The 23900-nt window shown below is 45.3% G+C and overlaps 1 protein-coding gene across 7 annotated transcripts in view; it reads right to left on the minus strand.

The window, feature by feature from the left end:
• Positions 1-353: 353 nt before the first annotated feature.
• The window catches only part of LPIN1 (lipin 1), a 374679-nt gene continuing 351132 nt past the window's right edge, over positions 354-23900 (minus strand). For all 7 annotated transcript variants that reach the window (XM_063915392.1, XM_063915391.1, XM_063915394.1 and 4 more), the window contains 5 exons: positions 22536-22622; positions 21452-21604; positions 11001-11115; positions 9171-9274; positions 354-5404 (listed from right to left, as the gene is read on the minus strand). In XM_063915392.1, the coding sequence (XP_063771462.1) occupies positions 5245-5404; positions 9171-9274; positions 11001-11115; positions 21452-21604; positions 22536-22622 (619 nt within the window). In that variant the 3' untranslated portion in view covers positions 354-5244. The remainder of the gene's footprint in view (positions 5405-9170; positions 9275-11000; positions 11116-21451; positions 21605-22535; positions 22623-23900) is intronic.

Below are 23900 nucleotides of genomic sequence, written 5' to 3' on the forward strand. Positions count from 1 at the left end.
AAAATGGGACAACAGAGGTGGCAAAGTTACCCCGGTATGTCTCTACACACCCCACTTCCTTACAGCTCCAGCTCTGCTCTATCCAGCCAGTGCTTGTTCCTGTTATGCTGGTGGGGATCCACGCTGCTATCAGTAATGGAACCCAGGTTGTCTAGATCAGGGCTGGTTCCTGCTCTAGCAGGGGGGGGCCACGCTGTCACCACTATTGTATTATATACATTTTATCCTCGTCGTGGAGACCAAAGAGGCTGGATTTTACAAATCATTTAATAAACGCATAATGAATTGTTAATCTGAAAAGTCCAATCCTGTACAGCACACATTTCGATTACCTGTATAAACAAATAAGACACTTTTTCTTTAAACCAATGTCCATTTATTACAGTATATTATTAATCTTAAACAACCTACACATCATCAAAACTTTAGCTTCAATCATTACTCTACATACACACAGTTACAACAGTACGCATGTGTTAGCTTGTGGCATAGATCTCTGTACACTTGGGTCTAAGAGACTGATTACAGATTATATGTACTCTCCAGTCTTACTTAGATCCAGGAGGATCTCTCTGCTCTTTAATATCACGGTATATAATGTATAAATAGTTTATTAGTTATTTACTGAAAATCAGATGGCAATCTGCAATAAACCTGATACAATTCCTTGGCAGGGGAGTTACATTTTAACAATTTATTGGAACCAATCTGGTCTTAAGTGCAGTATACATGGGTCAGCCCCGCTGCTTAGCCTGAAAAGAGATGCAGTTAATTTGCCGGCGGTCAGGATACAGACGCTGGAATCCCGACTGCTGACAATACTGACAGCCGGAATCCTGGCTCATTGGGGCTATTCCCACTCGTGGGTTTCCACGACACACACACAGAGTGGGAATATAACCTGTGGCAAGCGCATTGAGCTACCGAGTCCGCAAGGGGACTCTTTGCGCTCTCCCCGCTGCCGGCATACTGATGGCGGGATGTCGTTGTTGGTATATTGCCATTGTCGGTAAATCATACTAAACCCACCCAAACGTCTGAACAAATGACATGTGATCCAGTTGCTAAGCATTTTGATCAAGCATCCGGATTACTTATGACTTTCCAGAGGTCTGCTGGTGCGGTCAGATGAGCGTACACACAGGAAGATAGCGGTCATCTTTTGAAAGTATTTTCCTACTTATGTTTTGATAGGATAATTTCTGGAAATGGCACTAAATTAGGAGCACAAACATGGCAACATCAGTCCACGTGTGCAGTATCAAAGTGGCTAATGTACAGCAAGCAACATTGGCTCAAACAAAATAGCAACATTGGCTCAAACATAAAATAGCAACATTGGCTCAAACATAAAATAGCAACATTGGCTCAAACATAAAATGCATTAAAATGTAACTCCCATCAAATTCACATCACATTTTAATAACACATGTTCAATCAAAATAAAGTCTTTCAGGATTGAAGCAAAAAAATCAAGTAATTAAAACTGAAATCAAACTTGGCTCATACAACAGTTTAATCGCTATAGTAAGTAGCTGAAAAAATAAATAACACTTTATTTTTGCATATATGGTAAGAAAGCCTTGCTGGCTTTAACTTTTATAAGAAAACTAAATTAAAAGCAGCTCTCACTCCTCGACAAAACACTAAGGGATATACTGTAGCAAACATTTTAAAAAGGGAAAAGTTGGGGATGTTACCAATCAGATTCTAGCTATCATGTTTTACGGTATTCTAGATGATAGGTGAATTCTGATTGGTTTATACAGACAACACCCCCACTTTTCCTCTTTAGAGGTTTTAGCAAATCTACCCCAAAATACTTTACACAGAATCTATTTTGGCTGTGTGGCTGAATGAAAGCTATTGTGTTCGGTTACTGATGACAATAAAAGGCATAAGCTACCTTTTAATAGATTTAAAGACAGAGGGCCTGAATCAGAAGTGGGTAAAGTTAGAACATCTGGCGCAAGCGCACAATGTTTTAATATGCGCATTCATCTGAGACACACTGCCCATACTTTAAGATGGTTGCCAATGGCGAGCGCATATTGGAAGTGCATGGAGATCCATGCAATTTCGATAGACAATGATGGGCGGTGACTTTGATTGGCGAGCGTGCTGGTGTCAGGGACTCGTCAAAAGAAGCGTTCCACTAGCACCCGTCGCCATGTACCATCAGATATTCTGAGCAACAACCCAAGGATTGCTCTTATGTCCGATGGTGGCGTACATTGTCTGCTCTATGGAGCGACTTTCAACGCAACGGAGTAGAGCTGTAGCCGGTGGCCGTCTCGGTAGGAAGCCCATCTGCTGCAGCATTAACAAAAATTCACATTAGCGGCTGCAACTTGCTACTGTATCTCCGTCCAACTCTGAATCAGATCCAGGTGGGCAAATGTAATCGGTTCTTGTTTGGCGATTGTGTCGCTTTTTCTTCAATGGGATTTAACGCACCGATATTTTTATTTTTATAAAAAGAAATCATCACTGAAAAATCTTTCACCAAATTCGAACCTAATATTTTTGTCCCAGAAAGTCTGTAGAGCACTGATGCTGAAAAAAGTAACTAAAACTAAGCAACCATATAGTTAAAATGATATCTTAATATTAAGCAGTAGACGCCTAAATATTAAGCTTGGCTCTGGCGAGTGATAAATCGGAGTACTGTAGAGAGCAAAGTTAAGATCGGATTAGATTGAACCCAAACATTGGTAAAAAATCCTTAAGATTTAGCTGAATCCCAAAACTGATTTATGAATCTATATTTCTCACATTGTGTATACGAGAGTCTATTCCTTTGTTAAGATGCCAGTGCTGAGTTTTTCCCAGTGGGCTAACCCTGGTCACACACCCGCAGGCTGTAGGTAATTACAGACTAGGGATCGTACAATATATGTTATAGGCACACTGTGTCACTTTCACATCTACAATAAATAACTTTACTGAATAGAATATGCACCGTTAATGCTTTTTTTCTATTAACTCTAAAAATATCTATATATAAAAAGCTGAAGAGCTCCGGAGAACATATTTTTCTTCTGATTTCAGCCTACCCTTAAGATATCCATATGAGATAAACATGTGATCACTTGGTAATATATACAGTGCATATTAAAACACAAATGCGTCCAACATTCCAGTAACAATATCGTCATTTTAAACCCAGGGATCAGTCCCAATTCTATATACTCAATAACAATGCAAACATTACAAAACAACACTGCTCAACACATCCTCGCATCAGATACACAATAAAAAAATATAGGCGTACAGTATATAGGTGAGTAAAAACATTTTTTTCTTTTTTTTTTTCCCTTTTTTTTTTTTTAAACAGAAACCAGCATTACTTGTGTAACCGGCCCAAGGCTTTTCTTTCTTAGAAAGAATATAAAGTCCACACAATATTCCATTTCTGTGATATGGAATTCTGCATATACATATAGGTAATATAGGAGAACTGCAATCCGATGTATGGGGGCATATTTTTGCACAGCAAAATCAAAGCCTAAGGATAAACTCTTGACAGGATGTCTTACACAGCGAGACAATGGAAGAGGGGGGGGGGGTGAGCTTTTACATGGCGCGGGGTATAACCGGCCAAGGGACAAGTATGCAAACTGTCCCTTACAGCATATCGCCACCTGCAGGCCAGAGTTTTGCACTGCACACTCATTTAGACACTGACCATCTTCTATGTCTGGTGTTTTTGGCTGATGTCAGATATCAAATCCTTTTGCTGTGATTCACAATGGGACACAACCCAGAAGTCATCGTATAGCCTTAGTTGAAGTGTTAGTTTAGACTATACCAGAACCAATGTATAATGAATAAAAATGGAAGCCAACTAAAGACTAATAGCTTTTTCACGGGTCACCAAACCTTATTCCAGTTCTGGCCAAGACTAGGTGGATCGTGTGCCCTAATGCTGACAATTCTCATTGCTGCACCCCATTGTAACAAATGCCGCATCTCTTACTGCAAACTGGTAAGAAGTGTTCATACCAAAATGGAACTGGCCAATCCGACTCTTGCTCTTTGGGACATTGGTACGTCTTTACAATTTTACTGTATCCATGGTAAGTGACTAAGTCTGCAAATAGGTTGATTTGTAATAGATACAACAGCATGTAACAATCTGTGGACCTATAATACAATAAGTGCTACATTTACAGTACTATAGTGCAATGTGGGGTGGTATATTAAATAGTTCACTCATGTACATGAAAACCTACCTGATGTTAGTGAGCAAAGTCCTAGACACATCTGTTGACCTGACAAAGTGGCATGTACAAGCAGCTTCCTTGAAGGGTCAATAAAGTTCCTTAACAAAAACAAACTGCTGCAAACCTGCAATCTAGGGTTCTGATTATATATATATATATATATATATATATATATATATATTATTTTTTTTTTAAACGGGAACTCCACCTTTAGGAACTCTATTGTCCAGGTATATTTTTGACAATTAGACGCCACAGATCTGCTTTGTAGATAAAACTGTATCCAATGTACACACCAGAGTTTATCTGTTGCGGTATCCAAAGGCAAATACATAATAAATAAAAATGGCCGGACAACCAAAGCCTCTGAAGGTGGAGATCCCCTTTAAGGCAGGGGTTACAGGCATTATGATGTTCCACACTCCGGGGGACAATGCAGTTTTAGTAAATCAAGTCTAATGGATATGTAATTTTTTTTCTAAACTATTCAAAATTCACTATGACTGTTGCAACCCAAAGTCCTTCAATACAGCGAGCACTTTAAAATGTGCCTTATATATCTGCAAAAGGAAGTTAGTCTAATGGAGCCTGTAAATAATAAATAAGCCCTGTCTTCCACCTAAAGAAATACGCCAATAACTTGGGAAAACAATGGACGAATGGTTTTAATTGCATCCTTCTTCACACTGTAGGATTTCATAGCCTTGACTCCTTTCTCTGGTGGAAACTGAGACCGTGGCAGCCTGGTGAGTGAGGCTGAGGTGCAGAGTGTTGTATTACAGGACTCCACACAGCCCTCCAGCCGTGTACTAGAGAGCACAAATTACTCATGTCAATCAATACATTTCTCTGAAGAACTCCATTCTATAGAAACTTCCAAGAAAACAGCAGAAATAATCCCACATGGATGAGATCAAGTCCAGATAGTTATTGTAGTCTCCTTTCTCCGAGTGGGGCTGAAAGGCCGGAGAGCGCTGAAATGTAGCAGGTACAATAAAAAGACATATGGAGTTTGTCTTTATGAAGCCGTAGGGTGAATATCTTGGTTTTCGAAAGGCAGTAAAGGTTCTCTCCAGTATGTGAACTGACTGTAGGTGTCAGAGCAAGGGAAATCTGAGGAATGGCTTCTCTTCAGCAAGGGGAAGACGTGATCCACCACCTCACAGAGCCGGACGTAGCTGAAACAAGAGAGATCCAGATGTGCTGTTAGTTCCAGAGTGCACTTTGCCAAATCAGAACGGTTCTAGCAGCACAATGGCAGGAGCTATACATGGGCTCAATGCAAAGCACAATGCAGAAGTGCATCAGGAAATACAGGGCACAATATATTTAGACAGAGATATAGGGGGTCTATGTACTATGGGGGAGATGTACTAAGCAGTGATAAAAGTGGAGAAGTGAGTAAAGTGGAGAAGTTGCCCATGGCAACCAATCAGCTGTTCTGTATACTTTTACAGTACGCAAATTATAAATGTTACATCAATGCTGATTGGGTGCCATGGGCAACTTCTCCACTGGCTCACTTCTCCACTTTTATCACTGCTTAGTACATCTTCCCCAAAGCCTAGGATGGAGATAAAGTGGACGGAGATAAAGTACAAACCAACCAGCTTCTGTAATTTTTTTTAAACACGACCTGTAACATGGCGGTTAGGAACTGATTGTCTGGTACTTTAGCTCTGTCCACTTTATCTCTCTCCAAGGCTTATATCACAGGATCTCAAACTCTGTCCTCAGGACCCTACACAGTTCATGTTTTCCAGGTCACCTGTGGATTTTTTAAATGTGACAGTTGGTTTTCTTACAGCGCACCTGCCGGGTGACCTGGAAACATTGAACTGTGAGGGGTCCTGAGGACCGAGTTTGAGAACTGGCTTTAGTACATAGACCCCTTAGCTTAGTAGCTCCCCAGGAACTGAATATTGGTACATCTCGTGTCTCAGTGATAGTCACTAGTTGTTAGTGAACTGAAAGTCACAATACTGATCCAAAACACAACATGGCAGCCTCCCATGTGCATTCGGAGAAGGGTCCACTGTAGTGCAAAAAAGTAAAATAAAATACCATTAATATAATCTAATTCGAACACTTATAATTTTGTGAATATATTCCTCAGTGCACAGATGACAGCTGCTGAAAAGACAAGAGGTCTAAGTAAATGTAGCAAGAGGTTAATAAGGTATAAATGATGCAATAATAAGTATATGTTACCAACATTTAGCACAGAAAATGTTTGTTCTAATTATAATTGTAAATTCTGCATATTTTACAGATGAATATATTAAGGCATGCTACTGTATAATTACCAGAGGCAGTGAGCGTTATTATCAGCACCATTGTATGGAGCTTAATAACACAGGGGGGGATGATTACTGAAAAGAGATACTTTATAAAGCCTGGAACTAATTACTCACACATGGGCTAATGACATTTGTGCTATGCCTGCACTGATCTGACTGATGAACCACATCTTACTGCCTGACAGGTGATTACAGAACTGACCCCACCAACTTCCAGGACTTTCCTCAGTGTGAAGAAATGTTAAGATTGGTTTCTTCTATAAACAGCCAGAGTGCCCTGCGATGCTGGCGGTTCTCTTTCCACAATATTACATTACACAACGGGACTTTGGAAATGTCTGGTTAGACAGTATATCATGAGGATTATACAGAGAATGTATAAATGTGGTGAGAGCAAACAGACTCAATAGGGTTAATGGGCAGCTCAGGGGCCACATGTGGCTCTAGAAAGGGCCACATAAATATAAGAAACTTACTGACTGGAATGATTTATGGGCAGAGGACCCCTGCTGTACTGACATCTAAGGGGAACGTGGGTTTACTAGTAAATTACTGTATGGGATCTAAGCGCATGACAAGCTTTTCTATCCTTTAGGCTATGGGTCTTCAACCTGCGGCGCTCCGGCTGCTGTGCAACTATACATCCCAGAATGCCCTGCCTCAGTTTTAGCATGCCTTAATAGCAAAACTAAGGCAGGGCATGCTGGAATGTGTAGTTCCACAACAGCTGGAGGGCCGCAGGTTGAAGACCCATGCTTTAGGCCAACTAAGCTCTGATTCAGGCAGAATGGTCCATATATCAGGCCCCTTTCCTGCCTTCCACTCATAAAATCTTTGTCATGTGTGTCAGAAACTTGGAAGGTACCTTCTGTTCATTGCTGCACACACAATTACATGGGATGGGATGTACTATCAAGATCACGGGCCATCACAACAATGTTAATTGCATATGTACTAACATATGCGGTTAGTATCGCAATGCGATGCCAGGGGTGCCCTGCGATCACAGATAGTGCAGAGGAGAGGGCTTGCGGCGGCCTCCATCACCTCACAGCAGCGGGAGGTGACATGTGCTGGTAGTCCCATGGCTCCTCCTCCTCCCTGTAGCCGGAAGAAGACAAGGGTGTGATGCGGAGGAGGAGGGGGATCCTGGATCAGCTGCCAGGACACAGTTAAGAGGAGGGTAGATGCTAGAATCAAGTGGGCTAAGGGACCTTTTCCGTAAGGGGGAGGAGTTACGACGCAAGGGGGAGGAGCTAGGCCAGCGGGATAGTTCCTCTACTATCCACGCCACCAACTATTACCTTTAGTAATTAGGTGGTGAGCGAAGCGGAGCGGAGCGAGCCACCGTGCCCGAAGCGTGGCGAGCGAAGCGAGCCCGCGAGGGTACTTTTCGGGTACCCTGTTCGCCCGTAGCTCCTCCTCCTGGTGACGTAGCTCCTCCCCTCAATACGTCACAAGGTCCCTTCAGCCCCTCCGATATAGAACCAACCTTAAGAGGAGGGTCGGCGTGTGCGGAGGGTTGCGGAAAGAAGCCCATAGACATAGGTGTCTTAGTACATATGAAAATGCGGTTAAACCCCGAAAGCAGAGGTTTTACCACATTTTCCCTTTAGTACATCCCGCCCCACCTACATTTCACAGTGGCCACACCCTTTGTCTTAAAGGTTGCAAAGCCCCTATTTTAGGGCAATGAGTAGAGGAAAGTAGTAACTGATTGGAACCAGGTGAGGACTCTCTGCAAATGTACTTGCAAGCACTTGGAAAGCATACAGACAATGGTCCTGTTTCTGAGTTGTACGCAAAAGCCTACGCAGCTGAGATGTTACAGGATACAGACTTGAGAGTACATCACAGGTGAGGCTGCTGCCCATAAATGACTAGAGACGCCCGAAGCCATTACAAAATCTCAGCAAATGCATACACATTTGCAGTATCGGGGCAAATCCAAGGAACATCGACTCCCCGGAGTGAGTCCATAGTCTTGCAGAATGGCTGCAAGAGCTGTGACTCTGGCGCCATGTTTTATGCGTGCGCAATCACAGATGTAAGAAGACACGCTATGATAACAGTCACACCTGTGTTTTTGCTGCCATTTCCCGTTACCGCCCCCAAACGGTCTCGGACTGTCAATTACTCTAAGAATAAATCCTCACTGTCAGCAGTATTGCAAGAGTACCATGGCATGTACCCAGTGCGGCTGCGATGTATGCACAGCCTCCCCATAATGGATTAGCTACGTTAATAGCGACCTACTGGATCAGGTCCATATCAATAAGAGAGTCTATGACGCTGTGCCTATCTGGTTTACCTGTAGCAAACACCCTATGGAGGCAGCCATTTTGGTAGCACCAGTGGAGGCAGCCATTTTGAGATCTGAAGTTGAACTTAAACTAATCAAAGTTAGTTTCAGTGATGTAACTGGTCTGTAGTATTTTGATTGGCTGTATTCTAATACATGTTGGTTCAGAGCCAGCAAGATGGCTACCTCCACTTAGTCAACAGACACACTTTTGAAAAAACCGCTGTTGTTTAAAAATGAAATAGAAAGTTCCAGAGTCTGTGAATTATCTTTGCAAACTGAGCTGTGATTTAAAAGGACAATCTTTTTATTCTCCAGCCTTATGATAAAACAGATACTCACGAGGAGATGTTGGTCTTCGCATGCTCCTGGATGAGCTCTCCTTTGGGGTTGACTGTAAATATTCTGTTTAAAGAAACTCCCACTTGCTTATATGAATAAACATCCTGTGTAAATCATAAAGGCACACATTAGTTTACGTTACTGACAGTTTTACTGAGCAGTAATAGCATCAACTCCAGCAAGTTCAGAGCAATTCCCACAGATTTACGAGGCCATAAAGCCGAGTCCTCCATGTAACCAGATAAAAAGAAGGAATGAGGGAAGCCCAATAAAAAGGTTCCGTGTATTACTCCATAAATATTCTCTATGTGCAAGTGCTTGCATTTTATCTGCCATAAACTCACAGGCCAGCTTTATCGGATTTATACAAATGCTTTAATCTCGATCCCATGCAGTGCATCTAATGCGGTCAGTGCCCAGATCTGGTTACCACAGGGAGTGATAGGCTGTGTGTATGTGACCGCGTCTTATACTAGGTACAGAGATAGCAGATACTAATGGTCTCATTGGCTTGTGCCGTCACATAGCAAATACTGTCTTATGTACAAGGTGATGCACACTATCAAGGTCTAAACATCATATGTAACACTGAATAAAAATTTCAAATCATGTGTTCATTTTATTCATCCCTTTAAAAAAGGAGAAAATCACCAGATCAAAATACACCATGGCCAGGATGTAATGTAGTCATGCGGGATCCTGGCCGGTCTCAGACATTTATTTTTAAAGGGGCAATCATTTACAAGGCTAAACCATGCCTTGTAAAAGATTGCCCCTTTAAAAAAACATCCGAGTTCGGCCAGCATTCTCCTCGGCCGCTGAACCCGGACTCAATTACATCTCACCCAATGTGTTATCTTGAATAAAACGAATTCTGACATATTTGTCTACTTTATGGTAGTTAAAAAAAAAGAAAGAAAACTCCACCTCCAGGTGACTTTAACGTATTGTCTTGCATACCCTCCAACTGTACCTTTTTGGCAGGTACAGTACCTTTTTTTTTTATATAATCTGTCACTCCCAACAAGGGCTTTGTACCGATTTTTGACTCTCCAAATTTCCATTGAAAGTATTGTAAAGGGGGCATGGCCACACACACTTAACCCATGGCCACACCCCTTTCCTAATTTGTATCTGTTTTTATGTGTAAAAACCCCTAATGCAGTCTCTAGGCTCATGAACAACGTATACCACACGCAATCTATAACAGAGGGGCTCCACAACATATATTTACACTGCGTGGCACACGATCCTCACCACCCCATAGGAGAGTACATTTGATGGAAGCGCAGATATAACGCAAATATCTTTAGAAATATATTTGTGATTTCTAATTGCTTTAATTATAGAACATAAATTCCCCTTTAATTGAATTACAGTATAGCCAGTGGCCTTTATGGAGATTACCCATGTGTAGAGTCCAGTGTGAATGACATTTTTACTGAAGTAGATCTACAGCCATGTACCAGCCCATATTAGTACATACAGTGTGCCATCTGTATCTCACACTGGTGAGCACTTACGACTAGTAGGCCTGGTCTTGATCACACAATGCCTTTCATGTTTGGTTTTACATCGATGTATATGACTTTGCAATGGGGAATACTTTGCTCTGCATGTGGGGTGGATACTGTTCCACATAAATAATGCTCCAATTGCAATTGTGCTGCAAAATAAGATTTCTTATTGCATAGCAGATATTTACATTAGCTACAAGGGCTGGAATGGAGATCAGGCGACCGTAAGGGCATCACCTACAGAAGTAGGATCTTCACCATCTATGAAGCTCGGTTATAAAACTACTTTTTCATTTTCTGCAGCTGTACTTACTGTAGGCCGGTTCCCAAAAGCAGCATAGAAGGGCTCCACGTTTGGGAGAAAGAGGTTTTTAATATCTGTCAAACACTGAATCTTGAATTTTTCAGGCTTCTTTTCTATTACTTCCCTGTAATTAAAAAATGTATCAATAAAAACATTTTTTTTTTTTACATATGGCCATTTACAGACATCTGCCAATGTTTGCAGCTGCCACCATGATGACCTCTTTTAAAAGTGTTGTGCCGTATACGGACTTTAAAAGGAGCTACTAAGAGAGCTTGGCTACTACATTTATTGATGTAAGTCAGTAACTAGCGCTGTGTGATGTACTTTCCCAGGAGTATGACAGTGTGCAGAAAGCAACAACAGTACACTGCTATATTCCTCTGAAAGTGCATCCCACAGCTCATTTCTCCAGCCTCACAAACTCTGTTGCTTAGACACAGAAAAAAAACGACCTATATAGTGACTATTCTACAGTACTATTAAAGAATAGGGGGTCAGAGTCTTTTCCTGATGGGATTCTGCTATATATATTTCCAGAATAAGAGCAGAGACGACCACGACTACTACCAGCAAAAGAATTGCACCGTTTACAGCTGGTGCAAAACACAGCTGCTAGGCTGTTAACCAACCAGCCCCGTTCTAGCCGCATAACACCCATCCTCTACTCCCTTCACTGGCTGCCTGTAAGATGGCGAATCATCTTCAAGATTGGCTTACTGAGTTTCAAAGCATTACATGACCAAGGCCCAAGGTACCTGAAACAGCTTCTTACCCCATACTGCCCCACTCTATTACTGCGACCTGTAGATGAAGGACTTTTAGCAGTACCTAGAATAGGGGTGGGCAAAATACGGCCCGCGGGCCGGATGCGGCCCGCAAACCGATCCTGCCCGGCCCACTGCCTCCCACCAGCGAGCAATGACAAGCGGCCCGACCGGCTGAGCTGCTTGTCATTGCTCTGCACTGCAGTACCTCCAAGCTGCCAGCGGCGCCTCTCTCCCCTGCTGCTGCGTTGTAGCAGCCTCCTCCAGAGTCCCCAGTGACAACGGCTGTGTTCAGCCGAAAAGGGGGCGGGGCTACGTGCCGATGGGGGCGGGGCTACACGGGACCTCAGGGGGCGGAGCTACACGGGACAAGAGCCAGACTGCTACAGATCAATCCTTCCTGCACTGCCAGCCAGATCAGTGAGTTAATGGAAAAAGTTAAAGTGTGTGTGTGTGTGTGTGTGTGTGTGTGTGTGTTTGTGTGTGTGTGTTAGTGTGCGTATATTTGTGTGTGCGGGCAGTGGCGTCAGACTGTTTTTAGGTTTGGGGGGAGAGATCTTTAGCTCTCGCTGTACCAACCCGTCCCGTGTTCTGTCACCATGTCACCTCCCCCATGTTCTGTTACTGTCACCACCCCCCGTGTTCTGTCACTATGTCACACCCCCCGTGTATTGTCACCATGTCACCCCCATGTTCTGTCACTATGTCACCCCCCGTGTTCTGTCACCATGTCACCCCCATGTTCAGTCACTATGTCAACTATGTCACCCCACCCCCCGTGTTCTGTCACTGTCACCCCCCCCCCGTGTTCTGTCACTGTCACCCCCCCCCCCCCCCGTGTTCTGTCACTGTCACCCCCCCCCGTGTTCTGTCACTGTCACCCCCCCCGTGTTCTGTCACTGTCACCCCCCCGTGTTCTGTCACTGTCACCCCCCCATGTTCTGTCACTGTCACCCCCCCCCGTGTTCTGTTACTGTCACCCCCCCCCCCCCGTGCTCTGTCACCGTGTCACCCCCACCATGTTCTTTCACTGTCACACCCCCCGTGTTCTTTCACTGTGTCACACCCCCCGTTTTCTTTCACTGTGTCACACCCCCCGTTTTCTTTCACTGTGTCACACCCCCCGTGTTCTGTCACCGTGTCACACATCCGTGTTCTGTCACTGTCACCCCCCCCTCCCCGTGTTCTGTCACTGTGTCACCCCCACCGTTTTCTGTCACTGTGTCACACACCCGTGTTCTCACTGTCACCCCACTCCCCGTGTTCTGTCACCGTGTCATCCCCCCATGTTCTGTCACCGTGTCACCCCCCCCCCCCGTGTTCTGTCACTGTGTCACACCCCCGTGTTCTGTCACTGTCACCCCCACCGTGTTCTGTCACCCCCACCGTGTTCTGTCACCGTGTCACCCCTTTCCCCAGGGGCCATAAGACACTGGATAATTTGCTTGCTGCACAATAATTATCCTAAATAAAATGTTAATGTGTAAAAAGGCTCTCTACCTGCCGTAATGTGTGTAAAAGGGGCTCTACCTGCCGTAATGTGTGTAAAAGGGGCTCTACCTGGTGTAATGTGTGTAAGTGGCGCTGTGTGGCGCAATTTGAATAATGGAGACTATTGTGCAGCCTAATATGAATCTGTATTATTTTTTGCCCACACCCCTTCCACATGAAGCCACGTCCCTATATTTTTGGCAAGTGGGGCGAGCTGCTATTTTGTATGTGGCCCTCGGATACTGACAGGAAATGTCAAGTGGCCCCTCAGCTGAAATAATTGCCCACCCCTGACCTAGAATCTCCTGTAATTCATCTGGGGGTCGAGCTTTTAGTCATGCGGCTCCGACTCTATGGAACTCACTTCCACGCACAGTGTGAGAGGCCCCAACTATAGAATCCTTCAAAAGTAGACTCAAGACTTTCCTGTTTACTCAAGCATTTCCATAATGTCCCTTTTAGTATCTTCATGCTTCTGTATTTTATGAAAATGTACTTCATTATTTTCTGTACTATATTATGCCATGTATCTGTTAAGCGCCTTGAGTCCTATTGGAGAAAGAGCGCTATATAAATAAAAGTACTACTACTACTACTACTGTGTATAAAACTATAGGTACAGATATGTTCTCCCTCATTTGACCCGCGAACGGGTTGCAATTGCATACTGCACCCACCTGCGACCCGTTCGCGGGAGCGTACGCACCTATGCGATCTTACGGATTGCAGGTGCGTGACCCCCTCACGCAAGCCAGTCACGGCAATCCATTTGCAACTGACGCAGCAGGCAGAACAGGGGAGGAAGGGCTCATCTGTAGCGGAGCTTTTTTCATCAAAAATCATCTTTAAGATTTTTCCCCTTTAAGACTTGTTTACGAACATTTTTAAAATAGCAGAAATATGCTCCTAGGCAGAGAAAACTACTTAGACGCTTGCTTCATTAGTCTAGCTTGTAATAGACTGATCAAAGCTAAGTGCTTTGTTGTTCTAGGTTCAGTAACAATCAACTGATCAGGCAGGGAAAAGTCTGTCTAATAGGATGTACAAATTAGGAGGAATGTGCACAAAATTGGATGTTACATTAACCATTACGCTGTACAGGAGGAGGCATTGCTCAGAGATGTTCTCTACCCATCCCCCTAATCTCCAGCCTCCGCACGCCTCACCCTCTCTGTGTCCACCCATAGCCACATAGATAGCTCAGGAGTAGGGCCTTCTCCCCTCTGTGTGCTCTGTGTAATTATATAATCACAGCACTGTAATTAGGTACATGTGTAGTTATGTTCTTACCTGTACCATTTTTTACTTGTGAACTTTGCTGTATGTTATACCCTTATGTATGGCGCTGTGGAGTCCTTGTGGCGCCATATCAATAAAAAATAAATAAGATTTTACTTACCGGTAAATCTATTTCTCGTAGTCCGTAGTGGATGCTGGGGACTCCGTAAGGACCATGGGGAATAGACGGGCTCCGCAGGAGATAGGGCACTTTAAGAAAGCTTTGGATTCTGGGTGTGCACTGGCTCCTCCCTCTATGTCCCTCCTCTAGACCTCAGTTAGAGAAACTGTGCCCAGAGGATATGAACAGTACGAGGAAAGGATTTTTGTAATCTAAGGGCGAGATTCATACCAGCCACACCAATCACACCGTATAACTTGTGATAAACTACCCAGTTAACAGTATGAACAATTAACATAGCCTCGGTTCAAGACCGACCAACTATAATATAACCCTTTTTGAAGCAATAACTATATACAAGTCTTGCAGAAGAAGTCCGCACTTGGGACGGGCGCCCAGCATCCACTACGGACTACGAGAAATAGATTTACCGGTAAGTAAAATCTTATTTTATCTAACGTCATAGTGGATGCTGGGGACTCCGTAAGGACCATGGGGATTATACCAAAGCTCCCAAACGGGCGGGAGAGTGCGGATGACTCTGCAGCACCGATTGAGCAAACACAAGGTCCTCCTCAGCCAGGGTATCAAACTTATAGAACTTCGCAAAAGTGTTGGAACCTGACCAAGTAGCCGCTCGGCAAAGCTGTAATGCCGAGACCCCTCGGGCAGCCGCCCAAGAAGAGCCCACCTTCCTAGTGGAATGGGCCTTAACTGATTTAGGTAATGGCAATCCTGCCGTAGAATGCGCCTGCTGAATCGTGTTACAAATCCAGCGAGCAATAGTCTGCATACAGAACAAACAGAGCTTCCGTCATCTGGATCCTAGCTGTTCTGGTCACATAAATCTTCAAAGCCCTGACCACATCCAGGGACTCAGAATCCTCCAAGTCCCGTGTAGCCACAGGCACGACAATAGGTTGGTTCATATAAAAAGATGAGACCACCTTGGGCAGAAATTGAGGCAGAGTCCTCAACTCTGCCCTATCCACGTGAAAAATCAGGTATGGGCTTTTGTATGATAAAGCCGCTAATTCCGAAACACGCCTTGCAGAAGCTAAGGCCAACAACATGACCACTTTCCAAGTGAGGTATTTCAACTCCACTGTTTTGAGTGGTTCAAACCAAGGTGACTTGAGGAAACTTAATACCACGTTAAGATCCCAAGGCGCCACCGGAGGCACAAAGGGAGGCTGAATATGCAGCACGCCCTTCACAAAAGTCTGTACTTCAGGAAGAGAAGCCAATTCTCTTTGAAAGAAAATGGATAAGGCCGAAATTTGGACCTTTATGGACCCTAATTTTAGGCCCAAATTCACTCCCGTTTGAAGGAAGTGAAGCAAACGGCCCAAATGGAACTCCTCCGTAGGAGCAGCTCTGGCCTCACACCAAGAAACATATTTCCGCCATATACGGTGATAATGTTTCGATGTCACATCCTTCCTAGCCTTGATCAGGGTAGGAATGACCTCCTCCGGAATCCCTTTTTCCGCTAGGATCCGGCGTTCAACCGCCATGCCGTCAAACGCAGCCGCGGTAAGTCTTGGAACAGACAGGGCCCCTGCTGCAGCAGGTCCTGCCTTAGAGGAAGAGGCCACGGATCTTCTGTGAGCAACTCTTGCAGATCCGGATACCAAGACCTCCTTGGCCAATCTGGAACAATGAGAATTGCTCTGACCCTTCTTAGTCTTATTAATCTCAACACCTTGGGTATGAGAGGCAGAGGAGGAAACACATAGACCGATCTGAACACCCATGGTGTCACCAGAGCGTCTACCGCTACCGCCTGAGGGTCTCTTGACCTGGCGCAATACCTCTTTAGCTTTTTGTTGAGACGGGACGCCATCATGTCTATTTGAGGCAGTTCCCACCGATCCACGATCTGTGTGAAGACTTCTTGATGAAGTCCCCACTCTCCCGGATGCAGGTCGTGCCTGCTGAGGAAGTCCGCCTCCCAGTTGTCCACCCCCGGGATGAACACTGCTGATAGCGCGCTTACATGGCCTTCCGCCCAGCGCAGAATCCTGGACACCTCTGCCATGGCCACTCTGCTCCTTGTGCCGCCCTGGCGGTTTACATGAGCCACTGCCGTGACATTGTCCGACTGAATCAGAACCGGTTTGTTCTGAAGCCATTTCTCCGCCTGGCGTAGGGCGTTGTAAATGGCCCTTAACTCCAGGACATTGATGTGGAGACAAGTCTCTAGGCTTAACCAGATACCTTGGAAATTTCTTCCCAGTGCGACAGCTCCCCAACCTCGGAGGCTCGCGTCCGTGGTCACCAGGATCCAGTCCTGAATGCCGAACCTGCGACCCTCTAGGAGGTGAGCACTGTGCAGCCACCACAGGAGAGATACCCTGGCCCTGGGAGACAGGGTGATCCGTTTCTGCAAATGTAGATGGGACCCGGACCATTGGAAGGTCCTCGCATGGAACCTGCTGAAGGGGATGGCCTCGTATGAAGCCACCATCTTCCCCAGAACCTTTGTGCAATGATGCACAGAAACCTTTTTTGGCTTTAAAAAGTTCCTGACCAGGGCTATGAGCTCCTGAGCCTTCTCCATCGGAAGAAAAACTCTTTTTTGGTCTGTGTCTAGAATCAGGCCCAAAAAGGTCAGACGCGTTGCAGGCACTAGCTGGGACTTCGGTAAATTGAGAATCCAACCGTGCCTCTGCAACGTCTTTACGGACAGAGACACGCTGTCCAGCAACTTCTCCCGAGATCTCGCCTTTATAAGGAAATCGTCCAAGTACGGGATAATTGTGACCCCCTGCTTGCGCAAGAGCACCATCATTTCCGCCATTACCTTGGTGAAAATTCTCGGGGCCGTGGAAAGACCAAACGGCAACGTCTGAAATTGGTAGTGACAATCCTGTACTGCAAATCTCAGAAACGCCTGGTGAAGGGGGGAAAATCGGAACATGAAGGTACGCATCCTTTATGTCCAGGGACTCCATCCAATCCCCTCCCTCCAGGCTGGCGATGACCATTCTGAGCGATTCCATCTTGAACTTGAACCTCTTCAAGTACAGGTTCAGGGATTTTAGATTTAGAATGGGTCTGACCAAACCGTCTGGTTTCGGTACCACAAACAGGGATGAATAATAACCCTCTCCTTGCTGGAGATGAGGAACCTTGATTATCACCTGTTGAATGTACAATTTGTGAATTGCCGCTAACACTAGCTCCCTCTCTGACGGGGAAGCTGGCAGAGCCGATTTGAAAAACCGTCGAGGGGGCATGTCTTCGAATTCCAGTCTGTATCCCTGGGAAACAATCTCTATTGCCCAGGGATCCACCTGTGATTGAACCCAGACATGGCTGAAAAGACGAAGACGTGCCCCCACTTGATCTGACTCCCCCCGGAAAGCCCCAGCGTCATGCTGTGGACTTTGCGGAAGCAGGGGAGGACTTCTGCTCCTGGAAACTAGCTGAGTGCAGCCGTTTTCCCTTACCTTTTCCTCTGGCAACGAAGGACGATCCTCGTACCTTCTTGCTTTTATTGGAACGAAAGGACTGCATTTGATAATGCGGTACCTTCTTAGAATGCTGCGGGGGAACATAAGGTAAAAAATTCGATTTACCGGCCGTAGCAGTAGAGACTAGGTCCGAGAGGCCTTCTCCAAACAATTCCTCCCCCTTGTACGGCAATGACTCCATATGCCGCTTCGAGTCGGCGTCTCCCGTCCACTGTCGGGTCCACAAGAGCCGCCTAGCAGAAATAGACATAGCATTTATTCTAGAGATTAGTAAACAAATGTCTCTCTGAGCATCCCTCATATACAAGGCAGCATCTCTGATATGCTCCATGGTTATTTGGATGGTATCCCTATCTAAGGTGTCAAGCTCCGTAGATAAGGAGTCTGCCCATGCCACGACAGCACTACAAACCCAGGCCGACGCCATGGCCGGCCTAACTATAGTTCCTGAATGTGTGTAAATGTGCTTCAGGGTGATTTCCTGCTTGCGATCAGCAGGATCCTTGAGGGAAGCTGTATCCGGAGAAGGCAGTGCCACCTTCGTGGATAAGCTAGTCAGCGCCTTGTCTACTTTAGGCGCAGATTCCCATTGTATCCGATCCTTCTGTGGAAAGGGATACGCCATGAGAATCCTTTTGGGAAGCTGTAGTCTCCGATCTGGAGATTCCCAAGCCTTTTCGCATAATTCGCTTAGCTCAAATGAGGACGGAAACGTGACCTCAGGCCTTTTCCCTTTATACATGTGAACCCTCGTGTCAGGGACAGGGGGTTCTTCCGTGATATGCAAAACCTCCTTTATGGCAATAATCATGTACCTAATACCTTTTGCCACCTTCGGCTGTAATTTTGCATCCTCATAGTCGACACTAGAGTCAGTATCTGTGTCGGTATCTGTGTCAGCAACCTGGGATATGGGGCGCTTTTGAGACCCTGAAGGTCCTGGCTCCACAGGGACAGGCACGGGCTGGCTACCTGACTGATCCCTAGCTTCAGCCTTGTCTAATCTTTTATGCAGAAGATTTACATTTGCATTCAAGACATTTAGCATATCCACCCAGTCCGGTGTCGGCGTTGCCGACGGCGACCTGACATTCAAGCACTCCCCCTCCACATTTAGCGAGCCCTCCTCATCAAACATGTCGACACACCCGTACCGACACACTGCACACACCCAGGGAAACTTTTTCTGAAGACAGTATCCCCTGAAAGGCCCTTTGGAGAGACAGAGAGAGAGTATGCCAGCACACACCCCACCGCAAACAACCTGGAGACCAACACAGAATGTTTTTCCCCAGCAGCGCTGTATTATATTGTATCCGCCAATTATGTGCCCCCCCTCTCTTTTTAAACCCCCTTCACAGTGTGTAAGCAGGGGAGAGTCCGGGGAGCTTCCTCTCAGCGTTCTGTGGAGAGAGAAATGGCGCTGGTGAGTGCTGAGGGAGAAGCCCCGCCCCCTCGGCGGCGGGCTTCTATCCCGCTCAAAATCGTGAAAAAATGGCGGGGGCTCAATTATATACATGTACAGTGCCCAGCTGTACATGTATATACCTATTTGCCATCCAAGAGGTGTTACTATTGCTGCCCAGGGCGCCCTCCCCCTGCGCCCTGCACCCATACAGTGACCGGAGTGTGTGAGGTGATGTGAAGCAATGACGCACATCTGCAGTGCTGTGCGTTACCTCTGTGAAGCTGAAGGCTTCTGCCGCCTGAGACGTCTTCTTGCTTCTGCTCTTCTGGCTCTGTGAGGAGAACGGCGGCGCGGCTCCGGGGGTGGACGCCCAGGACGAACCTGTGTTCACCCCCTCTGAAGCTAATGGTGTTCAGTAGCCGAGGCAGAAGATCCTATCAGTTAAGTAGGTCTGCCCCTCATTCCTCAGTCCCTCGATGCAGGGAGCCTGTTGCCAGCAGTGCTCCCTGTAAAAAAGTAAAAATCCAAAACAAAAATGCTTTCTGTAGCAAAGAACTCAAGAGAGCTCCCTGCAGCACACCCTTCATCCTCTGGGCACAGGATCTAACTGAGGTCTAGAGGAGGGACATAGAGGGAGGAGCCAGTGCACACCCAGAATACAAAGCTTTCTTAAAGTGCCCTATCTCCTGCGGAGCCCGTCTATTCCCCATGGTCCTTACGGAGTCCCCAGCATCCACTAGGACATTAGAGAAATAATTAATAAATTCAGAACTGAGGGGTGGACATTGAACATACAGCCCGGAAGCCTCCAATTTCACTGTAAAATTACAGGATTATAATACTGTATCTGACTTATAAACCAAAAACTTTTTTATACAATTCCATTACAATTGGTATTTTGGCAAGAAAAGGGGGTACTTTTTTTTTTTTTTTATTGTGACTATTGCATCCATTTGTTTTTAAAGACCTGCTTCATTAGTACAATAAATCAATCTTTCGGTTTTGGAGCACAATTCAGGACATCAAAACCATTACACAGTTGTTGTAATTGTTTACAATGAACAAATACTGTTCTATGGGGGGGAGGTTCAAGTCCATCCCTAAGCGATGCGACCGCAATAACCCTGTCGGTGGTGCCATGGCGCAAGCCCAGGCACAGTCCTGTACGTGCGTGGCCGGCCAAATGCGATCGGCACGCAATTAGTGTGAATGCCTCTGTGAGGCAGGCAGGCGATGGAGCATTGCGGGGGCGGCGCGGGGAAAATGGGGGCAGATGGGCGGCATTTTCAGGGCGGCTGCGTGACGTCACATGCACCCGCTCCTATGAGAACAATGGCGGTCGACCACCAGCATCCGCAGCCTAGCTATGGGGGTCATTCCGAGTTGTTCGCTCGTTGCCGATTTTCGCTATATTGCGATTAGTCGCTTACTGCGCATGCGCAAGGTTCGCAGAGCTCATGCGCTTAGTTATTTTACACAAAAGTTAGGTATTTTACTCACGGCATAACAAGGTTTTTTCATCGTTCTGGTGATCGTACTGTGATTGACAGGAAGTGGGTGTTTCTGGGCAGAAACTTGCAGTTTTCTGTGCGTGTACGAAAAAACGCTGGCGTTTCTGGGAAAAACGCGGGAGTGTCTGAAGAAACGGGGGAGTGTCTGGGCGAACGCTGGGTGTGTTTGTGACGTCAAACCAGGAACGAAACTGACTGAACTGATCGCAGTGTAGGAGAAAGTCTGGAGCTACTCAGAAACTGCTAAGAAATTTCTATTCGCAATTCTGCTAAGCTAAGATACACTCCCAGAGGGCGGCGGCTTAGCGTGTGCAATGATGCTAAAAGCAGCTAGCGAGCGAACAACTCGGAATGAGGGCCTATGTACTGTAATTTATATGATGATGACGACTACGACGATAATACCTGTGCAGTGCAGAGAACAAACTGCTGGGACTCAGGAGGACAGGTCCTTGAGGTAATACCATCCCATGCTCATTAACCCAGTGTAGATATCCTCTTGTCATGTCTGCCATTCCTATGGCACGTGCTGAGCAGTAGAGGAATTTATAACCATTTCTGTTAATAACAAAAATGAAACAATTACGGAGCTATTCCATGTACTAGCATCAACGAAACGCGTCAGTTGTGCTACACATACTAGTGTTACCAGTGTGTCAATAATGTGTGAATAGGAAATTTATATAAAGCAGGTATATGAACAGTAAAACACAATTTGAGATATACAATGCCAGCGTGTAAAGACTATAGCCTGGAAAACAAAGCAAATCCAAGTCATTTTCCATCCATGGTGACATCAGAGATCCTCTGAGATCTCAGATAAACTCCTGGGGGGGATTTATTAAAGGTTGATTTGGGCCGATTTAAATCAACTGAAAACTGCTTAAAATCGATATCAATCGATTTTGGGTTTCAGGGGCTGAAACACACATTTGCTAACAGGTGATTTTTTTAATATTCTTTGTTAAGTATTACTTAATGTGTGTTTTGGCCCTGAAGTACAACATCGATTTTGATTGATTTCAATCGATTAAAATAGACCTTTAGTAATTTTCCCCCTGGTGTCCACCAGAACATGTGATGAGAATCAGTAATAGCCTAGGACACTGGTGAGGCATCATGTATGTACTGTAGCTAAAGACTACTTAGGTATGTCAATCTGGTGGTATGTCCAATAGACACCAGGTGGCCGGTGGGAGGTCAGACGCGCTTTGTAAGCCTGGTGGGATGTCAGATACATGGCAGATGGTTGGGGGCACTAGCAAATGTAACTTGCATGTATCAATTAGCTCACAGTACATTTAGGGGTCTATTTACTAAGCCTTGGATGGAGATAAAGTACCAGCCAATCAGCTCCTAACTGCAATGTCATAGGCTGGGTTTGAAAAATGACCAGAGATGATTGGCTGGTATTTTATCTCCATCCAAGGCTTAGTAAATAAACGACACAAGCAGGATAACTACAGGAAAGTAACCAGGGAACACTCACTGGCTAACTTTGTGATACAGTTTTGCGATACCCTGATGAGTCCAATCTTTTCCGAGTGTTGGCAAAATGTGACCTAATGTGTCCGATCTGAAAGACAAGACCACAGTTTGCTAGATAGTTTAGAGAGAAAACATATTTGTCAGAAATGTATTTCCAGTAACATATAAAATAACACGGTTCATTGTGAGATCACAACCGCCAAATAGCGCTGTTACTATCGCTACTGTATTTATGATGTTTTTTCACTCTGGCTATTTTATGCTTTCATAAGTCTTATGGGCCCTACATATTAGGCGATATGCCACCGAGGTGCCCGACGGGCGACCCGGTGGCAGGGGGGAGTGAAGTTTCTTCATTTCCCCTGTCACATGTACCCATAGCAATGCATGCTAATATGGACAAGATTGTCCATTTGGCCTGCATGCATAAGCGACCCGGCACCAACAATGAACGAGCGCGGGGCCGCGCATCATTCTTCGTTTGTGCCTACACACTGAACGATATGAATGAGTTCTCGTAAATTAATGAACGAGTTCATATTGTTCAGTGAACTCGCCTAATGTGTAGTGCCCATTACTTTTTCAACAAAACAACATTTTTGTGCAGTGTTTAAAAAACAAACCAGACAAAAAACTTAATTACAGATATTGTTAAAGTAAGTAGTATCAGATCATGTTACCAAATGATAACAGCAGACATGTCAGAGTCTTCAACCGCTGATTTAAGGAATAACTCCCATTTGGATACGGTCAGGATCCCGGGAGTCGGAATCACAAGAGCAAACTCCCAACAGATCCTGCTAGTTAGGGTTAGGCATGAGGGAGAGGGTTAGGGAGAGGGTTAGGGATAGGCTACGGGGGTGGGGGAGGTTAGGGTAAGGTTGCAGGAGGGGTGGGTTAGATTGTAGGAGGGGTGGGTAAGGGTTAAAATACTATCCAGGATCTGCCAAAATTTGGATTGTCGGGATTTCCTACCCAACCCGTCCTTATTTCTTGTGTCAGAAGGTAATCCAGTAAGATGAGATGGCAGGGTCTTATCTCCTGATATTTAATATATTAAACTGTACTTTAGCACTAAGCCGTTATCGATTCCTAATTAACCTCTAATTTGCTTCAAGTTGTCGAAGGTGAAGGTAATTTTGGATTGATGCACTATAATGTCTGATAAGAGTACACTTGTACGATTTGGCCCTTTTCTACACAATTTCGACCCATCGGACCGATAAATCATGTGTGAAAAGTGTCAAACTGTGTGTCCTTTACTTCCGATGCGTGGTCCCGTGCGCATCGGATCGGATCCGGAGATTGTCACTGCTGCACCAAGGATAAATCGTATCCCGCAGCAGTGAATGGGATTGCATGTGAA

This window comes from Pseudophryne corroboree, chromosome 4, assembly GCF_028390025.1.
Source record: "Pseudophryne corroboree isolate aPseCor3 chromosome 4, aPseCor3.hap2, whole genome shotgun sequence".
NCBI lineage: Eukaryota > Metazoa > Chordata > Amphibia > Anura > Myobatrachidae > Pseudophryne > Pseudophryne corroboree.